The 27921-nt window shown below is 47.4% G+C and overlaps 1 protein-coding gene across 1 annotated transcript in view; it reads right to left on the reverse strand.

Annotated features, from left to right (window-relative positions):
- ALDH1L1 (aldehyde dehydrogenase 1 family member L1) overlaps nt 1–26467 on the reverse strand; it is an 81057-nt gene extending 54590 nt beyond the window's left edge. The window contains exons 1-7 of the mRNA XM_046680750.1: nt 26366–26467; nt 9148–9297; nt 6931–7165; nt 5263–5428; nt 3226–3327; nt 2365–2454; nt 1300–1437 (exon numbers count right to left, since the gene is read on the reverse strand). Coding sequence (XP_046536706.1) covers nt 1300–1437; nt 2365–2454; nt 3226–3327; nt 5263–5428; nt 6931–7165; nt 9148–9274 — 858 coding nt within the window. The 5' untranslated portion in view covers nt 9275–9297; nt 26366–26467. The remainder of the gene's footprint in view (nt 1–1299; nt 1438–2364; nt 2455–3225; nt 3328–5262; nt 5429–6930; nt 7166–9147; nt 9298–26365) is intronic.
- Between the last annotated feature and the right edge of the window lie 1454 nt (nt 26468–27921).

Consider the following 27921-nt stretch of genomic DNA (forward strand, 5'->3'; position numbering starts at 1 on the left):
ACTTAGTGATGTGAGGATACTGTGGACTGAGTGACATGAGGATATGGGTCAAAACCAGTAGATGCAATTCACACCACAGAGCAGGAGCGCAGGGTCAGACCAGGGCTGGACTGCTCCAGAACCCTTGTCTTTGCTTAGCATCATCCTTTGTCCTAGCCTGCTTCCCGTGTTGGACATGATCTTCCGAGAGAGCTCCCTGGATAAACCATGTGCCAAGAACTCCCACCTCAGATGCTGCTTCTCGGGCATCTGATCTAAGGAAAAATCACCTTCCAACTGCATGCATCAGTCATGAATCCCCAAAACACCCCACCACTGTGAGTCTCAGATGCTGACGGCAGTGCATGGCAGGACAGGCCCCAGGGGAGCAAACACCAGTCCTGGGCAAGCCACTCCCCACTCCGCCCGCCGACGCCTCCCCTCTCGGCCCGTCCACATGTCCCCACTCCGCCTGCCTGTACGCAGTGATGCAGCCCAGAGGTCAGCACCCATGGGGTTTGTTGAAATTCTCAAAAGTGCTCGGAGACCCCTGCCTGCCCTTCTTCTCCCATGCCCCTGATATTCCGAGGTCCGGACCTCCTCGATCACGCATGGAATGAGTGTTAATGGTAGAGTACCGCAGCCACCTGGTGAGCCTTGGAGCCAGAATGTTGGGGTTTGAATCTCAGCTTTGCCACAGACTAGCGTGGGTGACCCTGGGCAGCTTATTTAAATCTCAGTGCTTCAGTTTTCTCTTCTGTAAAATGGGTATAATACTAATATACATCTCATAGGGCTTTTGGAAAATTAAATGTAATACATATAACTTGTTTTAAAACAGAAAGCACTCCATAATATTAGCTTTACTCTGAGGTACAGAGTCTGCTCATAGGAAGCAGAGCATGTGATGTGCCCAGCATGGCACCCCTGTTAAAGAGAAGGACACTGAGGCACAGAGGCTCAGTGACCACACCCGGTGGTGCTCGGACCACTCTGTAGGACTAAAACGAGGCCCCAGCTTCAGGGCTCCCTGGAGAGGGCCTCTCCCTGATTCAGACACCCTTGCGGGGCACCAAGCTCTGGCCCAGGCGCCTGGTCAGGAAGAGCCAGGGGCTGGCCTTCCCGGAACAGAGAAGTGGGCCGTCCCAGCAGTTGGGGGCAAGCATGAGGTTTTCCGGACTCCTGGAGCCTGCGGTCTCATTTTGTCCTGTTTTCTCCAGAGCAGACTGGGGTCTAAGTGGGGGGCCTGAGCCTCTGGACAAGAGTGTGTGTGGCCTTGAGCCTACAGTGCGGACCTGTGACCAACAGCAGCGCCATTACCATTCTGTCATCGTTCCCGAAGAGCACGAGTCCATCTTTGGTGACAAGCCCCGGCCGATGGGCTCCTGGGATGGGCAGCGCCTCTCCCTCAGGCACCAGGCCCACAGTGTTCAGTGTCGAGTTGAAAAACGTCAGCTTCTGTCAAGCACAGGAAAACCAGAGGATGGTGGATGGGCAGAGGCCCCCTGCCAGCAGCCCAGGAAGGGCCAAGCAGGGCTGGGGAGCGGAGGGGGCCAGGGCAGCAGCAGCAGCAGGGCGCAGCTCCACCACTCTGCCTCCAGGGACACAAGCGACCTGAGGAGCATTAGCAGCTCGGACAGCCGTCAAGCTCTGTGTGCCCCAGACCCTTTGCACTGGTCGTAGCCTCAAACCTCAGGCAGACAGACGTGAGGAGAAAATCTGCTTAAGGCGTCACCGAGTGAGGACACTCGCCCTGGGGATGTCACCAAACACTGGTCACTTTGCAAAAGGTCTTGTGGCAGCAAGGGCAGCAGAGAGATTCCCAGACACAGTCTGGGCAGTCGGTCAGTGGACAGGGCTTCAGATAGTCCGGGGCTTCGTGGAGGAAACGACTGCCCACCACGGGGCACAGATGAAGGTCCCCGCTCACGGTCCTGCCAGCCCCTGCCTGTGAGCAAGAGCCTGTGAGCCCCGGGACGCCCCGTCTTCAGCATCTGGCCTGCCCACTGCCCAGTCCCTAGCCGGGGCATGCTGCCCTTCCCCCTTGGGGGGCCAAGTCAAAGTCAGAGTTGGACTTGGGTCTCTGCGAGCCCAGGGATGAGAGTCAAAATATTTTACAAGCGGTACAGCTCGACACCAGAGTTGCTGCTGGCCTGAAGGCCTCGAGCTGTGCTGGACCTTTACCCTTCAGCCACCAGGGGATCCCACAGATGGCAGAGAGGTCTCATGACCCGGGGGAGGGACCGAAGTGGCTGGAGACACTTGGGTGGGGCTGGGGGTCAGGGCAGTGGCTACTTGCTAACCAGCTCAAACATATTTTTATAGTTTTACGAACAGCGGGGCACACCAGTGCATCTAGCCCAATCCCAGCCACGCCAAACACACCTGTCCACAGGCCTCTGTCCAGGCACCTGGCACCTTGTCATTCCCACGGATCCAGTTATGAATGGCCTCTGCTGGTTGCTCCCAGTTGATCTGCAGACAGGACGTGTGCGGTCAGCCGGTCTTTCCCCACCCCGTGACCATCTGGACAACACCTCTGCCCTCCCCTCCCGCCGTGTTGACCCCTGGACAGTGCGTGGACCCTGGGGAAGGCACTGGGAAGTCTACTTCCAAACAGACATGAGTCTGAGCCCTGAGCCGGGCTGGGCCTCTCCCCGGGGCCCCAGTCCTGGGGCCCTCGGACCCTGAGTCTTTCACACGTAGGGTAAACTTCAGGAGGATTTGGGGAAGATCATGTTCTACTGTTGCTAAGAGGGCCAAGGCCCGACACAGAGTCCCTGGCACAAAGCACAGGCCCATCCCATAAGAGCCCCCGCAGGTTCTCTTCACCTACGGGGCCCACAAGCCCTGAGTAGAGATACAGCCCAGAGGCCCCCCAAGGCTCCCCTCCCTGCGACAGCTCCAAGGAACTGATTCTCTCTCAAGCCTCATCTCCAAGACTTGTGGCACTATGGCTGACCTTTCACATACCTCCGCCCCAGCTCTTCCCCCTGGGCCCTGCCTGCCCATCCTTCCTAAAGAGGAGCAGGGAGGAGCCAGACGGCCGGCTCCCTGCCACTCCAAGTGCCACCTGCCTCCTCCTCCATGGCTCTGCTCATGCTCCCCGACCTGGGCTGCCCTCTCGTCTGGCCTTAAGCAATCACAGCCTGGCCACCCAGCCCCAGCTCCAGCTTTCCCAGGACGTCCTCTGCACCCTAGCCCTGCACAGGCAGGCTTCAGGCTGGGCAGGGCCCAGGCACTCACCTTGGCAGTTTCCTTCTTCTGAATGCCCTCATAAGTGGCTCCCTCCTCAGGCTGAGGGAGCCTGGGGGCTCTGCCCTCCGCGATCAGCCTCACAGCTTGCACCTGGGGAGACCTGGTCAGTCAGCATCCCCAGCGTTCGGACCCTCCCCCAGTCCCCGCCCCTGGGTTCACACGAGTCGGGACCCTCCCCACCCTGACCAGGCTTGTCTGGCAAGGCCCCTGGCACACCAGGCCTGCGAAAGAGCTACGCCCGAATCTGACTCCAGCTTGTGCACAGAGGTCATGAAACCCGCCCTCTCCCCACGCAAGGTCTCAGAGTATTACACAGAGGGCCTCAGATCTTCTGTGACCTCAGAAGATTGTATAAACTGTGGCGCCCCGTACAGCTGCAGCACACAAAAAAATTTCCATGTTTTCATCTAACACCTTCCCTGTCTTTTAAGGAGAACGGATGCTGAGCCCCAGGATGGGTTTGGAGGTCTGAGATTAAGCAGGAAGCAGTTTCTCTGTTAAAAGGAAGAGGACAGATGTGGGGTAAGGAGTGAGGGCAGAAGGAGAGCCCAGAGCCGGGCCGCAGTGACAGAGGGCCTGCGGCAAGAGAGCGTGCCTGAGCCGCTGGGCTGAGGCCGGACGAGCGCATCAGAAACGTGGCGCGGGCCTGCAGTGGAGGGCTCCATGGTGACGGCCATGCTCTACGTCTGCTCTGTCCTACCCTGGCCACCAGCCACGCACAGTTACTGGGGACTTGGAAGGCAAGCAGTGAGACCAAGGAATTCCATTTTTAATTAGAATTTATTTTAATTCATTGAGTAGCCCCCTGTGCCGAGCGGCTGCCACGTCGGACAGCGCAGCCCTGACGGGTGGTTTCAGTTGTTTCAGTGGGATGTGCAAGGCGACCACTTTTTCTGTCTCTCTAATCAGATCTCCAGCGGGTCCATTTTGCTCACTGCTTTTGTGAGCAAGTGGATTCCATGGGAGAGATTACAAAGAGGCATCTAGTTTAACACAACTTGAAAAATAAAAGGCAGCTGGCAGGAGAGAGGAGCCAAGGGCAAGGGGCAGCTGACACTCGTGTGGGGGTCACCACTTGTATGCTATGTGTTATGCTTACGGCTACCCCAAACAGGGAATGCTCTCCTCCTGGAGACCTTCTCCTGTCTCACTCCTGCCTGCTGCTGGAATCAATGAGAAGCTGGAATGCGTCTGCCTTTGGGCATCACTGGCTGGCATCCTCCCCCAGGCCCAGCAGCAGCCCCACAGACACACCAATCCCTATGAGGTCAGGTCCCATGCGGCCTGCCAGCTGTGCCAAGCACACTGTCTCTGCATCGGTCATTCTGGTCCGTCCACCTCTGGTAGCAGAACCCTCTCCTGCAGATAACTCACCTGGGGAACCACAACTGGGCCAGCCTTCCCTAACCCACAGCAGGAAGCATGTGGCTGAGGCTGGCCTATCAGAGCACACCATCATCTGGCCAGTGATTGGCTCGTGGTGATCACATCACCTAAGATCAGCCAATCAGGGTCTTTTCTTATTTTTCATTCATGATTCTAGGGGAAAGAGGGCTGCTCTTCCACTAGAATTAACAGGTATGAGCTTTGAGCCACCAGTGACTCTTTCCTCTCATTCGAGGGCAGCCAAGCTGAGGATGAAGCTAATCAAACAGAAAAGTGGAATCAGAGGGTGAAGAAACAGGGAGAAAGAGAATCCTAGTGACACGGCTTAAGCCTCTGGATCCAGCCATGCTGACTCCATCCCTGCCTTTAGTCTTCTCTATTAAATGAGCCGAAAACTCCCCTTTTTAGCTAAAGTTTTTTGAGTTTTGTGAGTTGTAAACAAGACTCTCACCTAATACAACACATTATATGCTCTAATCCCGCCTCTTGAAACCCTGAAATGAGAGCTCTCTCCCTCCGGAATCCCGGAATTCGGGGCGCAGATTCCCAGCCAGTTCCGGGGCGGCAGGTTGGGCCTGGAGGGGGCGCTGGCTGGGGAAGGTGCAGAGGGCACGTGTGGCACCGCCGCCCCGCCCTTACCATCCCTTTGACGCCTTCGGGGAAGAGGAAGCGGTTGTACAGACTGCTCACGGTGTCGTCCGGGAGGACCTCACACTCCTTCTGGAGCAGAAGGTCCCCAGTGTCCAGGCCATCGTCCGCCCAGAAGATGCTGAACCCTCCTTTTTTGTCTCCATGAATGAGGGTCCTAGGAAGAAGAGGGTCGGAAGAGGGACACTCTGAGTCTGAGAGGAAGGAGGCCCCTGGAGGCAGCCCCTGCGGCCCTGCCACCCCCCAGCACACCCCCTTCTCATTCTGCCCCCAGGGAGGATGGACACCTGCTCTGGCAAGAGCTGGAAGTAGAAGGAAAATGGTATTTATTGACACCAGCCATATGCCAGGTATTGTGCTAAAAGCCCTACGTGCTTTTGGTAACTTAATCCTCCCAGCAGGTGGAAGATTCCCCTTTTACAGATGAAGAAACTAAGGCCCAGAGAAGTGAAGACATGCCAGAGGTCAGGGAGCCTGAATTCCGGCTTGACGACAAACCCGCTCTCTCTTCCCAGCTCAGATGTCTCCCCTTCTGACCACCCGTCCAATCCGCCCCACCCATCAGACACGCCATCCTGTTCACAGTCACGTGTCCCTGAACAGGGATGCATTCTGAGAAATGCATTGAGAGGCGACTTCGTAGTTGTGCAAACATCATAGAGTGGACTGAAGGGGAATAAAATTTGCCTCCCCAAAACATGCCTCTTTAATATGAGGATGATTTTAGGCTGGTTATTTTTAAGAAACAAAAGACTTTGAAAGTTTTTCTTATTACTTTCCCCTTAACTGCCTAAAAGAATTCAGATAGAGAAACCCTGTCTCAGGAAGCGAGTTATCACAAGAGCATAACATGAACTGGGTGGTGACAGGGAGGAACCTAGCAGAGCCTGTTTGCTGGGCTCCCCTCTCTGTTCTTCCGTTTCTCTGGCCAAACAAACACTGTTTTCCAAACCTTTGCTCCTTTCATCTATCTGTGCACTGCCTTCCTTCCCTCGGAAGGCCCTCACTCTCCCCACCCCCAACGTCTTCTTTTGTCTTTAACTGAGGGTGGTACTTAAGGTGAGGGCTGTGGCCATTTTGGCAAGTTAGTTTTCCTGGGTTTCTCCCATGTAGACATGTCATTAAACTTTCTTTGATTTTCTCCTCTTATTCTGTCTCATGTCGATTTAATTCTTAGACCCGCCAGAAGAACCTAGAAGGGTAGAGGAAAGTTTCGTCCTCCCCTATGCACTTACACAGACCTACGTGGTACAGCCTACCACACACTTAAGCTACGTGGTACCAATCCTATGGGACCACTGTCATATCCACAGTCCACCATTGGTGAAAACACTGTTACTTGGTCCATGATGGTGTTGTCACTTCAGAACTTATCATCTCAGACTATCTTGTTCAGGCAATCCTTTACTCGATCTCTATCTCTTTCCAAGTGGGATGCTGCTGGGAGTACAGCAGTGGGTGGAGGTCAGAGCAGGCCTCCGGGCACACTGCCTGGGCTGGTGCCCCCAGCAGCCTCCCTGGTGCCCTCAGGTGAGCCCTTCACTTGCTCTGTCCCAGTGGCCCCGCTGTGGGATGGGAACACCAATGTGCTCACTTCAAAGTTTGCTGTGGGGATCAGAGTGCTTAGCGATGCTGGCCCCAATTTTTTCCCTGTCTCACCAGTTGATGGCCGAGGCCCCTCGGTGCCGGGGAAGCAGACTTGGGTGGTAGATGATGGAGCCGTGGCAGGGCGCGTTGATGATCTCCATGGGGATGAATTGGCTGCAGAAGGGCAGGACGTTGAGCTCGGCACCCAAAGCCTGGTATTTGGCCACGACGTCGGGCAGAGCCTGTCCTTTCGTCCGCCAGCGGGGAAACTTGAACACTGGCACACCATCCTTCTCGGCCTCTAGGCCTGTGGGACAGCAGGTGAGAAACTGACCCTCGTTGCACCCAGCCACACACAGCCGCCACCGCCTTCCCAGCAAAGTGGCTCCTGGACCTTCTCGCCAGGCCTGTCCCTACAGCCTCCCCGCTGCCCCGCCAGACTCCTCTGGGCAGCACAGAGGGGACAGCACCAGCCAAGGGCAAGGTTTCTGGGACTGCTGTGCCTGGACTGATTTCTGCTGACTGCCAAGACGTCTGAGCACCTCCCTCTCCCAGACTCCTGTCTGGACCCCGACAGCTGACCTCTTCACCTCCCGCTGCTCCCGCAGCCTCTCCATGCTGGTCACCAAGTTAGTGTCTCGCCACCCTTCTACTGCTCTTGATGGAGGCTGGGACCCTGCTGAGCTCTGCCAATAAGAGCAGCTCAAGGGAGACTGAAAAGCTGAAGGGGGATGGCTCCTCCTTTCTGTCGGGCTCCTGCCCTGGGAGCATCGTCTCGGCCTCACCCTTCACCCCACCGGCAGCAGTGCCTTCCCAGAAGCCGTGGCGGAATCAGTTTGCAGTTTTCCCAATATCTGCAGAACTAACCTCAATGTACACCCCCCCCACAGTGCCTGCACGCCGAGGTCCAGCTCCCAGCCTACAAAGGCCCCTCCTCCAGCGCCGTTACCAGCACCCATGAGCAGTATGCCCTCTTTGCAGCACTGACTTACAGCCTCCCACCTTCCAAGTTCTCGGAGTTACAGCTTCTTCCCTGTTTCCCTTCCTCAGCGGTGGCAGCTGCCTCCCACAGTCACTACCCCAGTACCTGAGACTCCTCTTCTGCCTGCCCCGCCTTAGCACGGAGCAAACACGCCCTTGTACTCAGTTCTTTGTTACAGCGCCTGGCGTGATGTCTGGCCTGCCGACTGGACCTAACCCACCCTCTAGCCCCTCTGCCTCTGTGCCCCGTGTTCAGGCGTGTGAGGGAGGGCGGGATCAATGTGAGCAGACTGGACTTGCTTGCAAAAGTTGTCCCACTGTGACCAAGGGACTATTTCTGCAGGACATTTGAGGCCAAGGTCAAGTAGCGACCCCAGCTCGGCTCCATCCGGGTCTAGGCTCAGAGGCTGGTGTCAGTGGTCACTTAGTGGCTAGGGGCAGGGCTCAGGCTGTGGTGGGGTCAGGCTGTGTCATGGGTCACACTGGGGTCAGGTCTAAGACTGAGGTCTGGCTAGCATCAGGGTGCCACTGGAGCTGAGTCCAGGGTCAGCCTGCCTTCTAGATCTGGAGAGACTCACTCCTCCTTATGAGCCAAACCCCTGTGCCAGGCCAGCCTCACGAGGCCCCTTTCCTGACCTGGGCTTCCAGCCTTCTGCGAGCCCCAAGTTCTGCATCCCTCAGGCCTGAGAAGCACCCGGGAGTGTCCCTGAAGGGCTGTTCATCTGAGCTGAGGCCCCTGAGTCCTGCTGAGCTGCTGGGTTTCCCAGCTCAGAGGCTAGTGATTCTCAAACTGAGCTCCTCCTAGGCCAGGAGTGTCAGCATCACCGGGGGAACTTGCTAGAAATGCAAATTCACAGGCCCCGCCCCATCCCTCTGAACAGAAACGACCCACATGGGACTCAGCTCTCTGTCTCTCTGTCGCAGGTAGCAGGCTGCGCTCCCGGCTAAGAACGCTGACCCATGGTGGCTCCTGCCTGCCGGCCCTTGCAGAGCTGGGCACTGGGGTCAGAGAAGCCTGGAGCGGTCAGACAGCAGGGCTGGAGCAGCCCAGGCTTCTCCACAGCCCTTCTCCAGGACACAAACCCTGTCCCACAATCAGAGGGGGAGGAGGGTCTCCATTTTGTTCCAGAAAATCCCGGCAGCTGGTTGGCACCTGCTCAGGATTCAAGGTGGACCATGTCCAGCTGCCTCCAGCCAGGGATGCCCACCATCCTCCACAAGACCCTGCAGGCTTCTGCCGCCGTCCACTGCCCTCTGTCACTCACCTGCCTGGGCACCCATTCCCCTGATCCTGGGCCACCCACTCACCCAGAGGATCTGCCTTCCCATCCTTGTCTGGTACAGTGAACACGCCCACGACCTCATGGCCCTCCTTCCTCAGGTGGCAGTATACTTCCTGGCCAAACAGGCTCTGCCCGATCACCGCGATCTTCATGGCAGCAGGTGAGTGGGAAGGACCTGGGGACAGAAGAAGGCCACGGTGTTAGAGAGGGCTCGCTGGCCTTGGGGAGCTGGCCCGGGTCCGAGTCAGAGCAGCTGCATGGCCCTCGCCTGCCTGGCCCCTCGGGCCACCTGTGGGGCTGCCTGGGCGGCAGGCCTCTGCAGGGACACTGCCACAGCGAAGGTTCTACGGTGGGATTTTAGACACCACGGTAGGTGAGTCGGCTGGTGACTGTAGATTTAGGGATTCCTCCTTGAAGCCCTCCCTAACGGCAGGGAGCACTGGGTGTAAGTCCCCTGAGATGCATTTGAGCGTATTCCTGAAACTAACCAATTGTGTGATCTCACATCAAGTCACATCAAGCCTGAGTTGCCTCATTTTTAATGAGAAAGATGCCACATCCCTCAAATGGCTTTGAGCCTACAAAGCAGGCTTATTCCCCTGAGTCAGGGAGGAGCAAGGGGCCTGGGGGCCTGCCCACTTGGGCCTCATGGAAAAGGCTGCCTGGGTGGACAGGCCCCGAGCCCTGAAGTTGGGGCAGGGAGTGGAGTGGGGTGCCCTGGGTTGGCCAGGAGGAAGGAAGACGTACGCAGTGACATGCAGCGGATTAGGCGAGTGTCTCCCTAGTGCATCATTCATTCACCACACTCACAGCTGTGAAACCTGGTATTCACTTGATATATTCCTCCAAATTGTCCATTTACAAAAATATACATATTTCTTGGAAAATTTTATTAAAGTATTACATATTTCACACATACAGAAAAGTGCACAAGTCATAGGTGTGTAGCTCAACAGATTTTCACAACTGAACACACCCCTGTAATCAGCACTCAGGTGAGAAACGCTGCAGAAGTTCCTGAGCCTCTCCCACTCAGTACCCAACAGGAGCGAGCAGACTTTGAACAACACTGAATAGTTTGGCCTGCCTTTTTCTTTATTTTATATATGTGCAGTTTATATAAATGGATTCACACAGTAACGTTTTGTGCATTTTTTCCCGTCAGCATTATCCACGTTGTCGCATGCAGTTGCGCTGTGTTCATTCTCATTGCTGCCTAGTATTTCACTGAGTGAATGCAAATAAATGCGTTTATTTACACATTCTACTGTGGACGCACACGTGGATAGTTTTCAGCTGAAGGCTATTACCAATAAGGATACTAAAAAGATTCCGGCACGTGGTTCTTACTGAACATATGCACATGTGCTGTGTTTGTACCCAGGAGTGGGACTCCCGGCCACGGGTGTGAAAATGTTCAGCTTCAGCAGCTTCTGCCAGTTTCCCAAGGTGGTTGTGCCGATTTCCACTTCCGTGTGCTTTGCGTTGTGGCCCTGTGTCATTTGCATTTTGCTGTTTTGCTATGACAGAAGTTGTCTCATTGGGACTTAATTTGCAGGTCCCTGATGACTAACGAAGCTGAGCAGCTTTTCCTGTGTTTATTGGCCATCTGGAGGTTTTTGTGGGAACTGCCTCCTCAGTCTTCTGCCTGTTTCTTCCATTGGGTGGTCTTTTCCTTACTGATTTGCAGGAGGGTTTTTTTTTGTTTCTTTTTGTTTTGTTTTTAAGCGATTTGGACTGAGTCTTTTGTCAGATATATTTATGGGAAATATCTCCTCCAATTCTGTGGCTTGCCTTTTTCACTCTCTTATGGGGTCTTTTGATGAACACAAGTTCTTAAACTTAATATACTATACTTTATCAAAATTTTCCTTTACGGTTAGTGGTTTTTGTATTTTATTCAAGAAATCTTTGCTTACTCCACGTTCTCTCTGTCTTCTAAAATCTTTTTTGTTTGACAAAGGAGCAAAGACTACACAATGGAGCAAAGATAGTTTTTCAACAAATGGTACCGGAAAAACTGGACACCCACATGCAAAAAAAAAAAAAGAATCTAGACACAGACCTTACATCCTTCACAAAAATTAACTCAAAGTGGATCACAGACCTAAATATAAAACACAAAACTGTAAAACTTCTAGAAGATAACACAGAAGAAAACCTAGGTGACCTTGGGTATGCACTGGTTTTTTAGATACAACACCCAAGGCCTGGGTTCTTGAAAGAAAAAATTGATAAGCTGCATGTCATTAAGATTAAAAACTTCTGTTCTATGAAAGAAGTGATCCAGGAATTACACTCCTTACCCAAAGGCATTGAAAACGTATGTGCACACAAAAACCTGCAAAGATGTTTATAGCAGCTTTTTCATGATTACCAAAACTTGGAACCAACCAAAATCTCCTCCAGTGGGTGAGATCAATAAACTGTGGTACCTCTAGACGATGGTACATTATTCATCGCTAAAAAGAAACAAGCCGTCAAGCCATGAAAAGCTATAGAGAAACCTTACATCCATAGTACCAAGTGAAAGAAGCTAATCTGAGAAAGACTACTTACTGTGTGATTCCAACTATAGGACATTCCGGAAAAGGCAAAACTATGGAGACAATGAAAAGGCCAGTGGGTCAGCGGGACGTCGGGGGAAGGGATAAATAGGCAGAGTGCAGAGGATTTTTAGGGCAGTGAAAATACTCTACATGAGACCATAATGACGGATACATGTTATACGTGCATCCAACCCATTGAATGTACCACACAGAGAGTGAACCCTCCTGTAAACTATGGACTCTGGGTAACACAGTTGTCTCAATGTAAGTTTAGCAATTGTAGCAAATGTCCCGGTCTGGTGGGGGTGTTGATAATGGGGAGGCTGTGCATGAAGGCGGGTGGGGAATATATGGGAAATCTCTGTACCTTCCCCTTTATTTTGCTGTGAGCTTAAAACTGCTCTAAAAAAATAGTCTTAATTTTAAGAAGGGAGAAGTTAGAAAAAAATTCTATTGTTTTGCTTTTCACATTTAGATTTTCAATCTTGCTGGAACTGGTTTTTGTGTACAGTGTGAGGTAGAAGTCCAGAGATATTTTTTCAGGACCATATATGGGTAAATCCACCTCTGAACCTACATTCTGTTCCATTGTCAATTTGTCTATCTTTATGTTTACTATAGCTTTCCTTAAAAAAATTGTTATAGTGGTAAAAGGTACATAGCACAAAACTTCCATTTTAACCATTTCTTTCTTTTTTTTGTTTTAAAGATTGGCACCTGAGCTAACATCTGTTGCCTATCTTGTTTTTTTCCTTCTTCTCCCCAAAGCCCCCCAGTACATGGTTGTATATTCTAGTTGTAGGTCCTTCTGGCTCTGCTGTGTGGGACGCCGCATCAGCATGGCCTGATGAGCGGTGCCACGTCTGCGACCAGGATCCCAACCAGCGAAACCCTGGACTGCCCAAGCGGAGTGCACCACCTTAACCACTCAGGCACGGGCTAGCCCCTAACCATTTCTAAGTGTATGGTTTAGCGATATTATTTACATTCACAAGGTGTGCAAGCATTACAATGATTTCCAAAACTATTTCATTACCCCAATGAGAACTTTGCATCCATTAAGCAATAACTTCCCATTCCCCACCACCAACAGCCCGTTAACCTCTAATCTACTTTTTGGGTCTATAAATTTGCTTATTCTTGTTATCGCTTGTAAGTAGAATCATAGAATATTTGTCGTTTTGTATCTGCTTATTTCACGCAGCATAATGTTTTCAAGTTTCAAACCTGTTGTAGCATGCATCGGAACTTTGCTCCTTTTTATAAGCCTTTTTTTATTTTCTGTTTCATTCCTTAAATATATAATACATATATATTTCCTTATGTTTTATGCCTTATATATATATAATTTGCAAATTTTTTCTCCCATCCTGAAAGAGGTCTTTTCACTTTCTGGGTAATGTCCTTTGATGCACAAAAGTTTTAATTTTGATGAAGTTTGAGTTATCTATTTTTCCGTTGTTGCTCGCGCTTTTGGTGTCATATCTAAAATCCACTGCTGAATCCAAGGTCATGAAGATTTATGCCTATCTTTTCTTCTAAGAGTTTTATGGTTTTAGCTCTTATACTTAGGTCATTAACCCATTTTGAGTTAATTTGTCATATATACTTGAGGCAGGGGTCCTACTTCATTCTTTCCCTTCTTCCTTCTTTTCCTGTGGAAATCGAGTTTTCCAGCAACATTTATTGAAGATACTGTTCTTTCTCCACTTAGTAGATTTGTCAAAAACCAGTTGCCATAGATGTAAGGTTTCTTTCTGGATCCTCAATTCCATTCCATTGATCTATATGTCTACGCTTATGCCGGTACCACACTGTTTTGATTACTGTAGCTTTGGACTAAGTTTTGGAATTGCAAAGTGCGAGTCCTCCAAATTTGTTCATCTTTTTCAAGACTGTTTTGACTATTTGGGGCTCATGGCAATTACATATGAGTTTTAGGATTGGCTTTTCCGTTTATGCAAAAAAGGCTTTCAGAATTTTTGTAGGGATTGTGTTGAACTTGTAGATAACTTTGGGTAGCATTGACGATATTAAACCTTTCTATCCATAAACACTGGTGGTCTTTCACTTATCTAGGTCTTCCCTAATTTATTTCAGTAATGTTTTATAGTTTTCATTGTAGAAGTCTTTCACTTCCTTCATTAAATTAATTCATAGATATTTTCTACTTTAAGATGCTATTGGAAATAGAATTGCTTTCTTAATTTCCTTCTCAAATTGCTCATTGCTGGTGTACAGAAACACAAGTGATTTTTGCACATTGATGTCATACTCGACTTTACTGAATTTGTTTATTAGCTTTAGTAGATTTCTTGTGGATGATTTGGGATTATCACTCTATATAGGATCATACCATCTGTGAATAGAGAGTTTTACTTCTTCCTTTCCAATTTGGATATGTTTGATTTCTTTTTCTTGCTTAACTGCTCTGCCTAGAACTTCGAGTACTATGTTGAATAGTAGTGACAGTGGGCATCATTGTCTCGTTCCTGATCTTAAGGGAAAAGTTTTCAGCCTCTCACCCTTGAGTAGGATGTTAGCTATAAGTTTTTGATAAATTTTCTTTATCATGTTGAGGAAGTTCTCTTATATTTCTAGTTTTCTGAGTGTTTATATCATGAAAGGGTTTTGGCTTTTGTAACTGCTTTTTCTATTATCAACTGAGTTGTTTATGTGGGTGCCATCCTTTCTTCTATTAATGTGATGTATCACGTTGATTGATTTATTATGTTAAACCACTCTTGAATTCCAGGGATAAATCCCACTTGGTTATTGTATATTGAATTCGGTATGCTAGCATTTTGTTGAAGATTTTTGCAACTATATTCATAGCAGATATTGGTCTGTCATTTTTTTCTTAAGATGCCTTATCTGGCTTTGGAATCAGAGTAATGCTATCCTCATAGAATGAGTTTCCTCTTCTATCTTGTGCAAGAGTTTGAAAATGATTGCTGCTAATTAGTCTTTAAGTATTTGGTGGAATTCAACAGTGAAGTCATCTGGACTTGAGCCTTTTTTGGGAGGTTGTTGATGACTGATTCAACCTCTTTACTTGTTATAGGTCTGTTCAGATTTTCCACTTCTCGTGAATCAGTTTATGGAATTCGTGTGCTTATAGGGATTTTTTCATTTCACCTAGGTTATCTAATTTGTCAGCATACAATTTTTCATAGTTTGCTCTTACAATTCTTTTTATTTCTATAAGGCTGTTGTAACATCACCATTTTCATCTCTCATTTTAATTATTGGCATCTTATCTCTATTTTCCTTTGTCAGTTTAGCTAAAGATTTGTCAATATTGTTGATATTTCCAAAGAACCAATTTTTGGTTTCGTTGATTCTCTCTATTGTTTTTCTACTGTGTATTTCATTTACGACCGTTCTAATATTTATTATTTTCTCACCTCTCATAGTTTTGAGTTGTTTGCAGTGTTTTTTTCTAGTTCCTCGGGGTATAAAGTTGGTTTATGGATTTATGGTATTTTTCCTTTCATAATGTAAGTTTTTCTTCATTCTTTTCCTTTTACTCCTCAGATTCGATCATCAATTGTCCCATCTTCAAGTTTACTGATTCTTTCTTCTCTCTGCTTAAACCTGCTGTTGACCCCTTCTAGGGAATTTTTTCCATTTCAGTTATGGTACTTTCAGCTCCAGAATTTCTGTTTGATTCTTTGTATAATTTCTATCTCTTTATTGATATTCTCATTTTGTTTGTACTTGTTTTCCTGATATCCTTTAGTTTTTTGTCTATATTTTCCTCTGCTTCTTTGAGCACATTTAAGACAGTTGTTTTAAAGACTTCATCTGGTATATTGGATGTCTGGACTTCCTCAGTATGATTTCTGTCAATTTATTTTGTTCCTTTAAGTGAGTCATGCTTTCCTGTTTCTTTGTATGCCTTGTGATTTTTGTGTGTGTGTGGTTGTTCAAAACTGCACGATTAACTATTAAAGTGTGGTAACTCTGTAAGTCAGATTGCTCCTCTTCTCCTTGTTTTCCATATGTCTTATACTCTGTTTTGTCCCTTGTTTCCTCCAGTACTGCCCTTTGTGATGTATGATTGATTTTATATTGTGAACATTTTAATTCCCTTTCCATTTCCTATTGTGTATATTTTTAAAACGTTTTGTAGTTACCATAGCAATTACAATCAAATATTTTGCTGTGTTTTGATTGCTGAAGGTAATAGCAGTCTATTTGGTTAGTGATTTTTCCAAAGCATTTTAGCAAAAACTGTATTCCTTGTCATGTTTGATCATTAAAGCCTCTATTTCTTAGCTTGTGTTTTGCCAATGTTTTGACAGAGATTTTCTTGAATGCCAGAGCTAAGAGGAAAAAAACACTTCTCCCAGTCTTCCTGGAATAGCTCTGTTCTGGGACACTCCTTCAACACTTAGCCAGGCTTGCACTGAGCCTAGGGATCAGCCTAAGGTGAAAGCTTCGTATCTTCTCAGATCTTTTCTGAGCATGCACCTGGCGTTCTAAAGCCCTCTATGTACGCCAGTGCTTTTGAGTGCCCTTGCTTCCCAAAGAAAATATGCCTTCTCTTTTCCTCTTGGGCCTTAGGTGGTCTATTGGATGTCATGACTGCAATCTTTTGCCCCAGCCATCCATAGGTCGTTAGTTCACTTTTCAGCATTTTCAGGCAGTGCCCACTGTTTTTAAGCCTGAATTTTGAGTTGGGTGGAATACAGATGAGCACTTTGCACCAGTGCTCCAGGCAGCCCCTGCACAGGCTAGAACAGATATGCACAATGATTTGTGAGTAAGCTATGCTATGTTCCCTCCTGAACCAGAGACCTGGCTCTCAGATTGGAACATGGGCTGCCATTTTCATTACTGCCACTATGCCAGGGAGGAGGGGGGCAAGGGTTAGAAAAGTGTCACCAAGATTTCCTATGTTTTCAAGTTGCTTTTTTCTTGAGCAAGTGTTCACTTGGTTGCTATAACTCTTTGACTGTTTCCCAGAGTTCTGACAAACTTGCTTCTGATCGTTTCCACTTGCTTTTCAATATTTCCGGGGGTGGGGGGGAGCTAGGCTCTGCCTACTCTGCCATTTTGCTGATAACACTTTCTAGAGCTTTTCAATAGGTCTTTATATATGGTAGTCTAAGTCCTTCAGTTTTGATCTTCTTCAAGATTACCTTGACTATTTTAGCCCCTTATTTATCAACTGGTATAAAAAGAAAAACCCTGCTGGAACTTTGATTGATTATATTTTATATTTTATCACACTGAATCTATAGCTTTGTTTGAGAAAAACTGACATGTTGTAATACCATGACTTTCTTTCCATGAACAGAGTATATCCTTTCCATTCATTTAGGTTTTCTTCATTTTGTCCTCAATGATGTCTGGTAATTTTCAGTACAGAAGTCTTTCCTTCTTTTTTGGTTACATTTATTTCTAGGTAGTTGAAGTTTTTCAATGCTATAATAAATGTCATAATTTTTATTTTCCAATTATTGTTGCTAGCATATAGAAATCCAATTGATTTTGCACAGTGATGTTGTATTAACCAATGATTTAATTAATTCACACATGAATTTTAACACTATGTAGATACTTTGGGATTTTCGAAGTATACAATCACAGTATGATGGTGGTTTTCCTTCTTTCTTTCTAATACTGAAGGCTTTCATTTCTTCTACTTCCTTATTGCACTGGCCAGTTCTTCCACTACAGTCTGAACACAGATGGTGATGGGAGCTCCCTTCTCTTTTATGACCTCAGGAGGAAACTGTTCAATATTTGATCATCGGATAGCTTTGAAGATTTTTGGTAGATAGAATAGCATATTATGAAAGTTGTCTTATATTCTAGGTTTGCTAATCATGAAAAGTTGTTGACTTTTATCAAATGTTCTTTCTATACATGGGATTTTTATCCCTTTTTTATCTTACTGTAGTGAACGACAATGATTGACTTTCAAATATTAAACCATCCTTGCATTCCTGGAATTAATTCTACTTGATCATGATGTATTAACTTTTTATATATCTCTGGATTTTATGAGCTAATATTTAATTTAAATATTTTTCTTCTCTGCTCATGAAAGAGATGGGTCTGTAATTTTCTTCCTTGCAACAATGTCCTTTTCAGGTCTTGGTGTGGTTTGCCTAGGTGTGGTTTTCTTTATGCTTATCCTGCCTGAAGTTTACTGATCTGCTTAAATCTGTAGCTGATTTTATTCACCAGTTCATCAGTCCTGGAAAGACCATGCTCATTGTTGCTTCAAATATATTTTCTATCTCATTCTCTCTGTCCTCTCCTGAGACTCCAATTACATACATTTTAGACCACTTAACTGTGTATCATATACCTCTTATGTTCTACTTTTTTCTCTTCTTGTTTCTCTCTGTGCTGCAGTTTGGTTATTTTCTATTGGCCTCTCTTATAGTTCACTAATATTGTCTTCTGACATGCCCAGCCTTCTGTTAAGCCCATCCAACTGAGTTCTTCACTTTACATAGTGTTTTCAGTTGCGGTGTGCCCATTTGATTCTTTTTTTATATAAATTCTAATTATATGGGAAATGCTCCACCTTTTTCTCTATTTTCTTGAAAGTACTCTTTTTGGTTATTTTAATATTCTTGTCTGCTAATTTGAATATCTAGACTATCTCTGAGTCTGTTTTCATAGTCTGCTTTTTTCTTTGTTATTGTTTATATCTTCCAAATATCTCTGCAAATACCTTACAATTTTTCTGTTGATTGCCATGCATTGTGTGTTTAAAAAGTAGATGCTCCTCGTAATATTATATTCTACCAGAGAAAGTTCACTCTTTCCTCTGCTAGGCAAATGTGGGGTTGAGGGTGGCAATTACATTAATGCAATCCTGGACTGATTTGAGTTGAGGCTTTGTTGCAGTTTTACTAAAATTTAGTCTACCTCTGGTTTGCCTCTTTTCCTAGGGCTTGTCCCTCCAGGACTTCCAAATGCAGGTCTGGGCAGGTTTTGTGTCCCCAGCACTGAGAAACAGTGGGAATTTCTGCTCTGCTTTTCGGAGGTTTCTGCCTTAAGTCCTAGCCTTCCACCTGCTGCCACTTTGCAGTTCAACAAATATCATGAGGGAGAAATAATCAAGTGTGTAAGGCACCTCAAAACATCAATTTTGTCACTCCATTCCTGTGTGAGCAATAAAACCTATGCCAGTTTCTTTGTCCCCAGCAGCAGCTCTTGCTTGAACCAAGCCAAGATTCCAAGACTCTAAACTCCACATATATTAGTAAGCGTTCAAGGAAAAAGGCATCTACAGATACTCACTTCATCTCTGAAAGTTATTTTTTTACTGGAATTTTATTCCCTCTAGTCCTTATTGCTTCTCAATGTCTCAGACGCCTTTAAATGGTGATATAGATATAGAGAGAAAGAGAGAGAAAGAGAGAAATTTATCCAACTTTTCCAGTTGTTCTAAGTGGGATAGTGGCCTGCCTTAGACTGCTCTATGCGATTCACTAAGTATACGTATTTTGAACATCTTGAAATTATGAGCTGAATTGCTAGTCCTGTTACTCTAATACACATTAAAATCAATGCATGACTTTTTTTTATGTTCATTCATGGCCCATCTAAATGAAAAGGAAATTATGAAATAATGTATTTTGAAAAGCTTTGACAGTGTGACCATTATTGTGTTAAAAGCAGTAGCTATGTCCATGGTCTCCAAGCATTACACCCCACTGACCTCTGCCCTTAGCACTCTCATCCGTGCCATTAACTAATGAGGAGAGAAGATGCCCTGGGTTTCTGTTTTCAAAGCACAAGGCAGACGAGAAATTTGGCAGGAGGAGAGGGTAGCTGCAAGTACAGGCTGAGCTCCTGCCTTGGGTCTACTCTAGTGGTACTTTGCCAGCAACCCTGGAAGGCAGAGACTTGGAGGTCAGAATGTGGGACACATCTAAGCAATTAAGGCAGAGTCCTCCCTCTGAGAGTTACATCAGAAATTAGCATTTATTCCTCTTGAGAAGCGGGGCCTCCTGACAGCAAGGGTCACAAACTTACGACTTTGCAGGAACCTAGGCAAGTAATATGGATTAGTGAGGTGGGACATACATAAGAAGCCTTCTCCATCTATCTTTCATCTTCTCACTTTAGACAGGGATGTGGGTGCAAAGACATTTTGCTTTCTTCTGAATGCTTCCATAAGGAAAATGGAGTCTGGTACGGTAGTAAATCATGAGATTCAGTCTCAGGGATAAGGGTACATTACAGGGCAAAGGGGACTGTAGGGAACTGGATAGAGCTTGTCAGCAAGAACGTCCCGTAGTTAGAGTGATGCCTAAACCTACTTGAAGAAGGAAAGTTCAGCCGCAACTCAAGCCCTGACACCTCAGGGCACGGCTGTGCCTGTCATCTGGTGAGTGAAGGCAGGAGACGATGATGGACAGGGATGGGCAAGAGAGGAAAAACAGAGCTCTATCCATAACCCACTTTAGCCATTTTTGCTGTCTTCAACCAGCAATATTTGGGTGGGAGTTGGGGGATGCAGAAGAGCACACCAACTGAAAACTTGGTCTTTCCCTAATATGTAGACTTACCTCAATATGAAGAATCACCTTCTAATAAAAATAAAATAAACATAGCGTGAAAATGCATTGATTGAAACAAATTTTTTTAGTCCATGGAGATTTTAGAATCAGTCAATAGTCACATGATAGAAACAGAAACCACGTCCACAGACAGGAAAACGGGAAAATTCAACTACAAAAAAAATGCAACAGTTTAGAATCACCAAGAAAATAATATCACAAAGGAGAGGCATTAATCTCAACAAGAAGAAGCAACAGCACCCAAGGAAATCACTTAAAGACTACAAATAGGAGGGGCTGGCCCCGTGGCCGAGTGGTTAAGTTCGCGTGCTCCGCTGCAGGAGGCCCAGTGTTTCGTTGATTTGAATCCTGGGCGTGGACATGGCACTGCTCATCTAAACCACGCTGAGGCAGCATCCCACATGCCACAACTAGAAGGACCCACAATGAAGAACATACAACTGTGTACCGGGGGGCTTTGGGGAGAAAAAGGAAAAAATAAAATCTTAAAAAAAAAAAAAAGACTACAAATAGGAGAGATATCTCCCAAGCCAAAATAATGCAGGTTACTATATAATATGGAAAAACATAATGGAATAAAGAAAAGATAATATTATCCAGAATACTTCTATTCTTTCTGTGAGTTATGCCCTACCAGACGGTCAGTTTCATAAATGTTCTAGGAGCCCTTGAGCAGAAATGTGCTTTCTGGTTGTAGTGCATCAAGTTCCATATATAGATTGACTTTATTATCCTACTATTCAGATTCTCTATTTCTTATTTTTGAAGTGCCAAGAAACGTGAGAGGCAAGTAGGAGTCTTCCAGCACTGCACTGGTTTCTGTTCACTTCTCCCTGTAGTTTCTTGCACTTTGCAGAGCTTGTCATTGCAAGAATTTTCTGATCGATATCTTAACCTGTCCAGTTAGGAGACCTTCCTCCTTTGTTGGTTTGCTATGAACTCATAGGAATATGTGCTGAGTGTTATCAGATATTTTAGCACATATTGAGAGATCTCTGTTAATTTAGTGAATTTCATTAACAGCTACGCTAATTTGAACTATCCCTGCCTTCTTAGAATAAAGATACTTAAAGTTATTTTTTAAAACACTGTTAGATTTCATTAGCTAATATCCTGTTTAGAACTTTCTGCATCTATGAACGTAAGGAAGATTGGCCATTCTCTTAACCACATCTATATGAATGTATGTGTTCATACACATATGAAGAGAGAAAAAGAGAGTGAGAGAGGGGAACGTTTCATATGATAAAGTTGGCATTTCAGATCACGAGAGAAGGATGGGTTACTCAGTGTGTTGGAATATGTCTAACAACTTCCAAAAGAAAACAATTAGAACAGGACTTTCAGTTTCCAGTATGGCATGTAAGGAACTTGGAAGTTGTCACAGCTGTCTTCACAATAAGAAAAAGTAGAACAAACAGGATATCAGCAACCCTTCTCAGATCCATCAAGAACTGAGAACACAGGACAAACTTCTGCTCTAAAATTGGAGAGACAGACAGGCAGAGACAGAGAATCACATCTCACAAGAGCAGAGAATTCTGGGGGAGCCAGGAACAGGGGAGGAAAACTAAAAATGTAATTGATGAATTTCTAGAAACTCAGTGTGGACAAGCTTGAGAGCTAAAAGCTGCAGGGGAGGCCAGTCTTGGCAAAGGGGTGCAGGGGCCCCCAGACTTTTGTGAATTTTACCTCTGGGAGCCCTGCCAGTCTCTCTCAGAAGACCAGAGAAAAATCCTCTTGTGCTTCTGGCAGGATTATTCAATGTGTTGGAAAATGGCTAAGTTTGTTCAAAATAATAATAGCAACAACTTATTCAGTGATTCTAGCTTGTGGACAAATGAATGACAGCAGTGATGATACTGGGAGGAATCAGGAATATCCTGTTACAGGGTACCTGCACTAGTCATAGAACAGTATAGTGTTATTTGAAAGTGAACTTGGATTAGTTGTAAACTCTAGAGCATCCATTAAAAAAAGCGAAAAAAAGTATAATTGATGTGCTAAGAGAGAAAAGAAAATGGTATCATACAAAATGCTCAGTTAAAACCAGAGAAGTCAGAAAAAGAGTAAAAGATCAAAAAGGAAAGAAAAGGCAGAAAGAACAAGGGCAATGGTTAGAAAACAGTAATAAATATGTTAGCTATCAATCCAACTATATCAATAATCACTTAAATATCAATGGTCTAAATACACCAACTAAAACACAGAGACTATCAGAATGGGTAAGAAATCAAGACCTGGGGCCAGGCCAGTGGCATATCGGTTAAGTTCACGCACTCCACTTTGTTGGCCCAGGGTTTGCGTGTTCAGATCCTGGGCACGGACCCATACACCACTCATCAAGCCATGCTGTGGTGGTGTCCCACATACAAAATAGAGGAAGATTAGCATGGATGTTACCTCAGGGACAATCTTCCTCACCAAAAAAAAAAAACAAAACAAAAATCAAGACCCAACTATATGTTGTCTACAAGAAACCCACTTTAAATAGAAAACCACAGATAGATTAAAAGCAAACAGATGGAGAAAGATATACCCTCTTAACACTAATCAAAATAAGTATAAAGTAGTTCTATTAACTTCACACAAAGCAGACTGCAGAGCAAGGAAGATTATTAGGGATAAAGAGGGGCACTACATAAAGGTACAGGGTTCAATGCTCCAAGAAGATCTAACAATCCCTAATGTGAATGTGCCTAACAACAGAGCATCAAAACATCTGAAGCAAAAACTGACAGAACTGCAAGGAGAAACAGACAAATCCACTAATTTAGCTGGAAACTACAACACTCCTTTATCAATCCCCACTCCTCAAGAGATCCAATGGTTGGAAAATCGGTAAGGACACAGATGCACTGAACAGCACCATCAGTTAGTTGGATCTAATTAACATTCATAGAATGCTTCATCCAACAACAGCAGAGTATACATCCATCTCAAGTTCAGATGTCACCTTCGCCACGATAGACCATAAACTACATCATAACAAATTAAAAAAAACAGAACTCATACAAAATATGCTCTCAGACCACAACGGGATTACTAGAAATCCCTAACAGATATCTGGATAGCCAAAATATGTGGAGATCAAACACACACTTTGAACAGCACATGGGTCAAAGAAATCTCAAGAGAAATTTTTAAATAGTTTAAATGAAATGAAAATGTAACCTGAAAATTTGTAGGATGCAGCTAAAGCAGTGCATAGAGGGAAATTTATAGCATTGAATGCCTATATAATCAAAGAAAAACCATCTAAAATCAATAAAATAAGTTTCCACCTTAGGAAACTGAATAAAAATAGCAAATTAAACCCAAAGTAAGCAGAAGAAAGGAAATAATAAGAATTAGAGCAGAAATCAATGAAACTGAAAACAGGAACTCAATAGACAAAGTAACAAAACCAAAAGAAGTTTCTTTTAAAAGATGAACAAAATTGACAAAACTCTAGCTAGGCTAACTAAGGAAAAAACAGAGAAGACACAAATTACTGATACCAAAACAAAAGAAGGGCCATTCTAATTTATTAACTTAAATAAGCAAATCAATCTAGCTCTATAGTTCACATTTTATTCCAAAATATAGTTCAAGTAGGTTGAAAATAAATACTACTTAAAAATCAAAGGTAGGAAGAAAACGTTAAAGTCTTAGAAAATACTGGGAAGCATTGGGCTCTACACGCTGACACTAGAGAGTTGCAGAAGAAAGCGACTGACACATTTTCATATGTGAAGATTTCACATGTCTCTGAAGCAATCTGCCAAAAGAAAAAAAGCCATTAAACAAGTAAAAACACATTCAAATCACAAGTAACCAAAGGAATGCATAATGAAACAAGAGACTATTTTCCTTTTATAAAATTGGAAGGTATTAAGACAATATAAATATCTCACGTAGGCTCAGTTATGGGAAAACAAACAGTTTCATACACCACCGAAGGGACAACAAACTGGGGCAAACTCCCTGAAAGAAAATTTGGCAGTAAGTATCAAAATTCTAAAAATACTTCTTTTCTTCTGTCTCAGCAATTTCACTTCTAAATTACACTTGGATAAGCAAATGAAGACATGAACATTTTAAAATTATGGTACGTTCACACTGTGTAAGCCATGCAGCCCTCAGAAACGGCAGCTTACCCTGTTTCATGTCCAGGATTAAATAAGCTAAAACACCCTAACAGGTAACAAACCACTATAATTTTTTAAGGCATGTGTGTGCACGTGCACAGGCGTGTGTGTCTGTGTACTTAGAGTGTGAAAACCTGGAAAGATTCCCACAGAAATATTAAGTCACTGCCTAGGGTTTTTTGGGTTTGGAGGTTTGACTGTAATTATTTTTTTCTTACCAGAATGTTCTGTTTTTCCATGTGGAACATGTATTGTGAAAAAATAAAGGGGTACACACGGTTCAGATTCAGATCCTGGGTACAGACCTACACCATTCATCAGCGGTGCCGCGGCAGCGACCCACATACAAAAATAGAGGAAGACTGGCACAGATGTTAGCTCAGGGCCAATCTTCCTCAGCAAGAATAAATAAATAAAAAGTAAGAGGGTACAAAATGCATCACACTGGAAGCGGGGAGGCAGTCAGGGTAGCCAGCCCTGGGGCTGTCGTCACAGTCCAGAGAAGCTGAGTTTGGCGACGACAGGAGCGGTGGGAGGAGCCTCAGCCAATCTGGACCTTGGACACAGCTCACTGTCCTTGCCCAGGGCAGTGTGTGGGGTCCCTGTGGGGCTGCCGTGACAGCAGCAGGATTGTTAGGGCTTCCCAGGCCTCCTGCCCCAGACCCGCAGCCTAGGCCTGGCTCCCCAGGACCCAACCACCAGACCTGCCCGGGCTGGGCTGCCGCCTGTTCCGAGGCCCGGCGACCCACGGGAGAACGCAGCTCTGGAGGGGAGCTGCCCGCAGTCAGCCTTTACGCAGCCGCAAGGCGCCCCTGCCCCAGCTGCCCTCGAGAGGCCCAAAGCTGACTCCTCTCCTGCGATCAGCCCGTTCGGCTTGGCACCTGGCAAGTAGCCCGCTTGTCCCTCCCACAGCCACAGCCGGGGGCCCCTGGGGGAGCAGGGGTCATGCCCCATCTGGTGTCTTCCCCACGTTCCAGGCACAGGAGACGCCACAGTGCAGGCCACCTGGACCTCCTGAGCCTCCAGACCTGGCTTCAGTCCTGGGCAATCGCTTCCATCTCTGAGCCTCAACTTCCTTGTCTCTAAAAGAGATGTCACAGGAGTGTCTCCCAACACTGCTCTGCAGGGTTTACTCGTCTCTTCGGAAGGACAGCAGTCACCACTCGCGGAAGGCCTCCGGGGCCAGACGCCGGGTAGAATTTCATGGAACTCTCAAGGAACCTTAGGAGCTAGGGACCATTATTTATCGCCTTTCTGGTTTCAGCCTAAGAAACTGAGATTCAGAGCTTAAGAAACTTGCCCAAGGTCATGAAGAAGGAGGAAGTGGGGAGCAAACGAAGTCAGCTGACGCAAGAGCCCGACCTCTTGACCTCAAGTCCGCTAGTCCCAGCTGCCCTCGGCCTCCGCCCCCGCCGCCTGCAGGGACCCCAGCCCCCACCCCCAGGACGCCGGCGGGGGCCGCGACAGGGACCCGGGCCTGGGCGCCGGGGAGCGCAACCCCAGGACCACGGCGGGGGTCGAATCCGGGCTCCTCCGGGGCGGGCGGCGGCGGCTGGGAGCTCTCCAGTCACACTCGCAGCGCCCTCGTGCCCGGCCCCCAGATTTGACCAATCAGGGGGATCTTCCCCAGTCCCGAGAGTCGGTGAGAGACTTCGGAAAGGGGACTGACGGCCGAGGGGCGCAATCTGACCCTGCGCCACGGACCACCCGCGCCACATTCCGCTTGTCCCTTTCTCTCTCTCTGAGCCTCAGTTTCCTCTGCTGTAAGCCGGGCCGACGACGCCCAGCCCGTCCTGCCCGCGCGCTCCTCGACCGGCCCCGCCTCCACGTCGCCGTCCTTTAGCTGGAGGCTGGGCTGCTCCAAGGGGAACCCCGGACCCAGACCCCAGACCCGGCATCCAGGCGGCGAGGCTCGTGGACCCCCATGCACCCCAGGATTCCCGAGCCCGGAGCCCCCAGCCCCCAGCCGCGAGCCGGGGCAGCCTCCCTGCCTGGGGCGCGGGACTCACCGAGCGGGAGGAGAAGCAGGCGCTGCGGCCACAGGGACCTCTGAGAGCCGCGATCTGGGCACGGGGACTGGCGCGGGCCGGCCCTGGGCGGCGAGAGGTGGGACCGCCCCGCCAGTTCAGGGCCGGGGCCGGAGCCGGGAGGGGAGGGACCTCGGGCGGAGGCGAGGGGCGGGGGCGCCGGGCGCGGGAAGTCACGCTGGGTGGGGGTGGGGAAGGCTCTCACCGGCTGTGCGACAGTGGCTGGACGCGTAGCTCACCCTCTCTGGGCCTGCTTGCGTTTTTAGGCGAGAAGACTTGCTGTGGAGCCTTCCAGAATTCACAGGGCTTTGTAAAGGCCCAAGGGCCCGGTGGTTATGAGCACCGGCAAGGCTGAGTTGCGAAGAGGAAACCCTCGCCAAACCGGGTGTATTCACTCACTCACTCACTCATTCCTTCATTCCTTCACGCAAGAATAGTGTCCAAGTTCCTACCACGTGCTGCGGGCAGAGCCAAGCGAGATCCTTGCCTCCAGGAACATGCGGCCGGCGGCGACAGTAGCAGCCTGTGGGAGCTGCGCCGCTCTGCCTGCCCCGCGCCCGTCGCGCCTCTCTCGGCGAGTCGCCTTCTCCTCAATCCCTTCCACCTGGTCTGTGCGCCGCTGACCCACCCCCCGACTCCCAACCTGACCAGTCCTGGCTCAGGCAGGGTTATCTGTCCCCCTCTGGGCCAAGATAAGTCAAGAAAAAAGAAAACAGAGGGATGAACCTGTGCGTTGATTGCTGCCTGCAGCCTTTGTCCAGGCGCCCCATTCCGCCTGGAATGCCATTCCTGCCGCAAGGACGTGGGGCTCCTCCGTGCCCTTGCCAGCCTTGCTTCTTTTGAGGCTCTCTGGACCCCGAGGTCCAGCTGCCTGGACCTCTATGCAGTGCCTGAACACATCAAGCTGGCTCCAGCCTCAGAGCCCCTGCGCTCCCCTCTGCCTGCCGGTCTTCCCTCGGCTACTCCAGAGGCAGGCCCTCTGTCCCTTCACCCTGCAGCTCATGGATCGAACATTGATGCAGAGCCTCAGAAGAGCTGTTCCAGGCCACACAATCTAGAGAAGTCCCTCAGCCACTGCCCAGTGTGTCTCTCTGTTTTATTTCCTTCATGGCGCTCACTTGTATCTGACATTTTCTGCCTCGTTATGTGTTTATTTTCTGTCTCTCCCACTAGACGACAAGCTCTTTGAGGGCTTGTACTCACAGTTGTATCCCCAATACACAGTGAGAGCACACAGTAGGTGCTAAGTGCTTGTTGAGTGGCTTAACGTCCACCTGCCAGGGTGAACCAAGACTGAGGGGACCTGTCCTATTGAGGAGCCCTGTAGCTCATTCTCAGGAGTTGTCCCGTTGTTCTTTCTTCTTCAGCCACCAGCTCTCCTCACTGGCCCTCATGGACACTGACCTTCTTGATTCACGAGCTTCCAACAAGGTATTCGTCTTTCTTCTCAAGGGAACCCCTTTTATACTTTAGGAGGCTCCTACTAAAATGGCACATCTTCAGGGCAGCTTTCTGCAACCACACACCCACTGGGGCAG

This window comes from Equus quagga, chromosome 1 (assembly GCF_021613505.1).
Source record: "Equus quagga isolate Etosha38 chromosome 1, UCLA_HA_Equagga_1.0, whole genome shotgun sequence".
Classification (NCBI taxonomy): domain Eukaryota; kingdom Metazoa; phylum Chordata; class Mammalia; order Perissodactyla; family Equidae; genus Equus; species Equus quagga.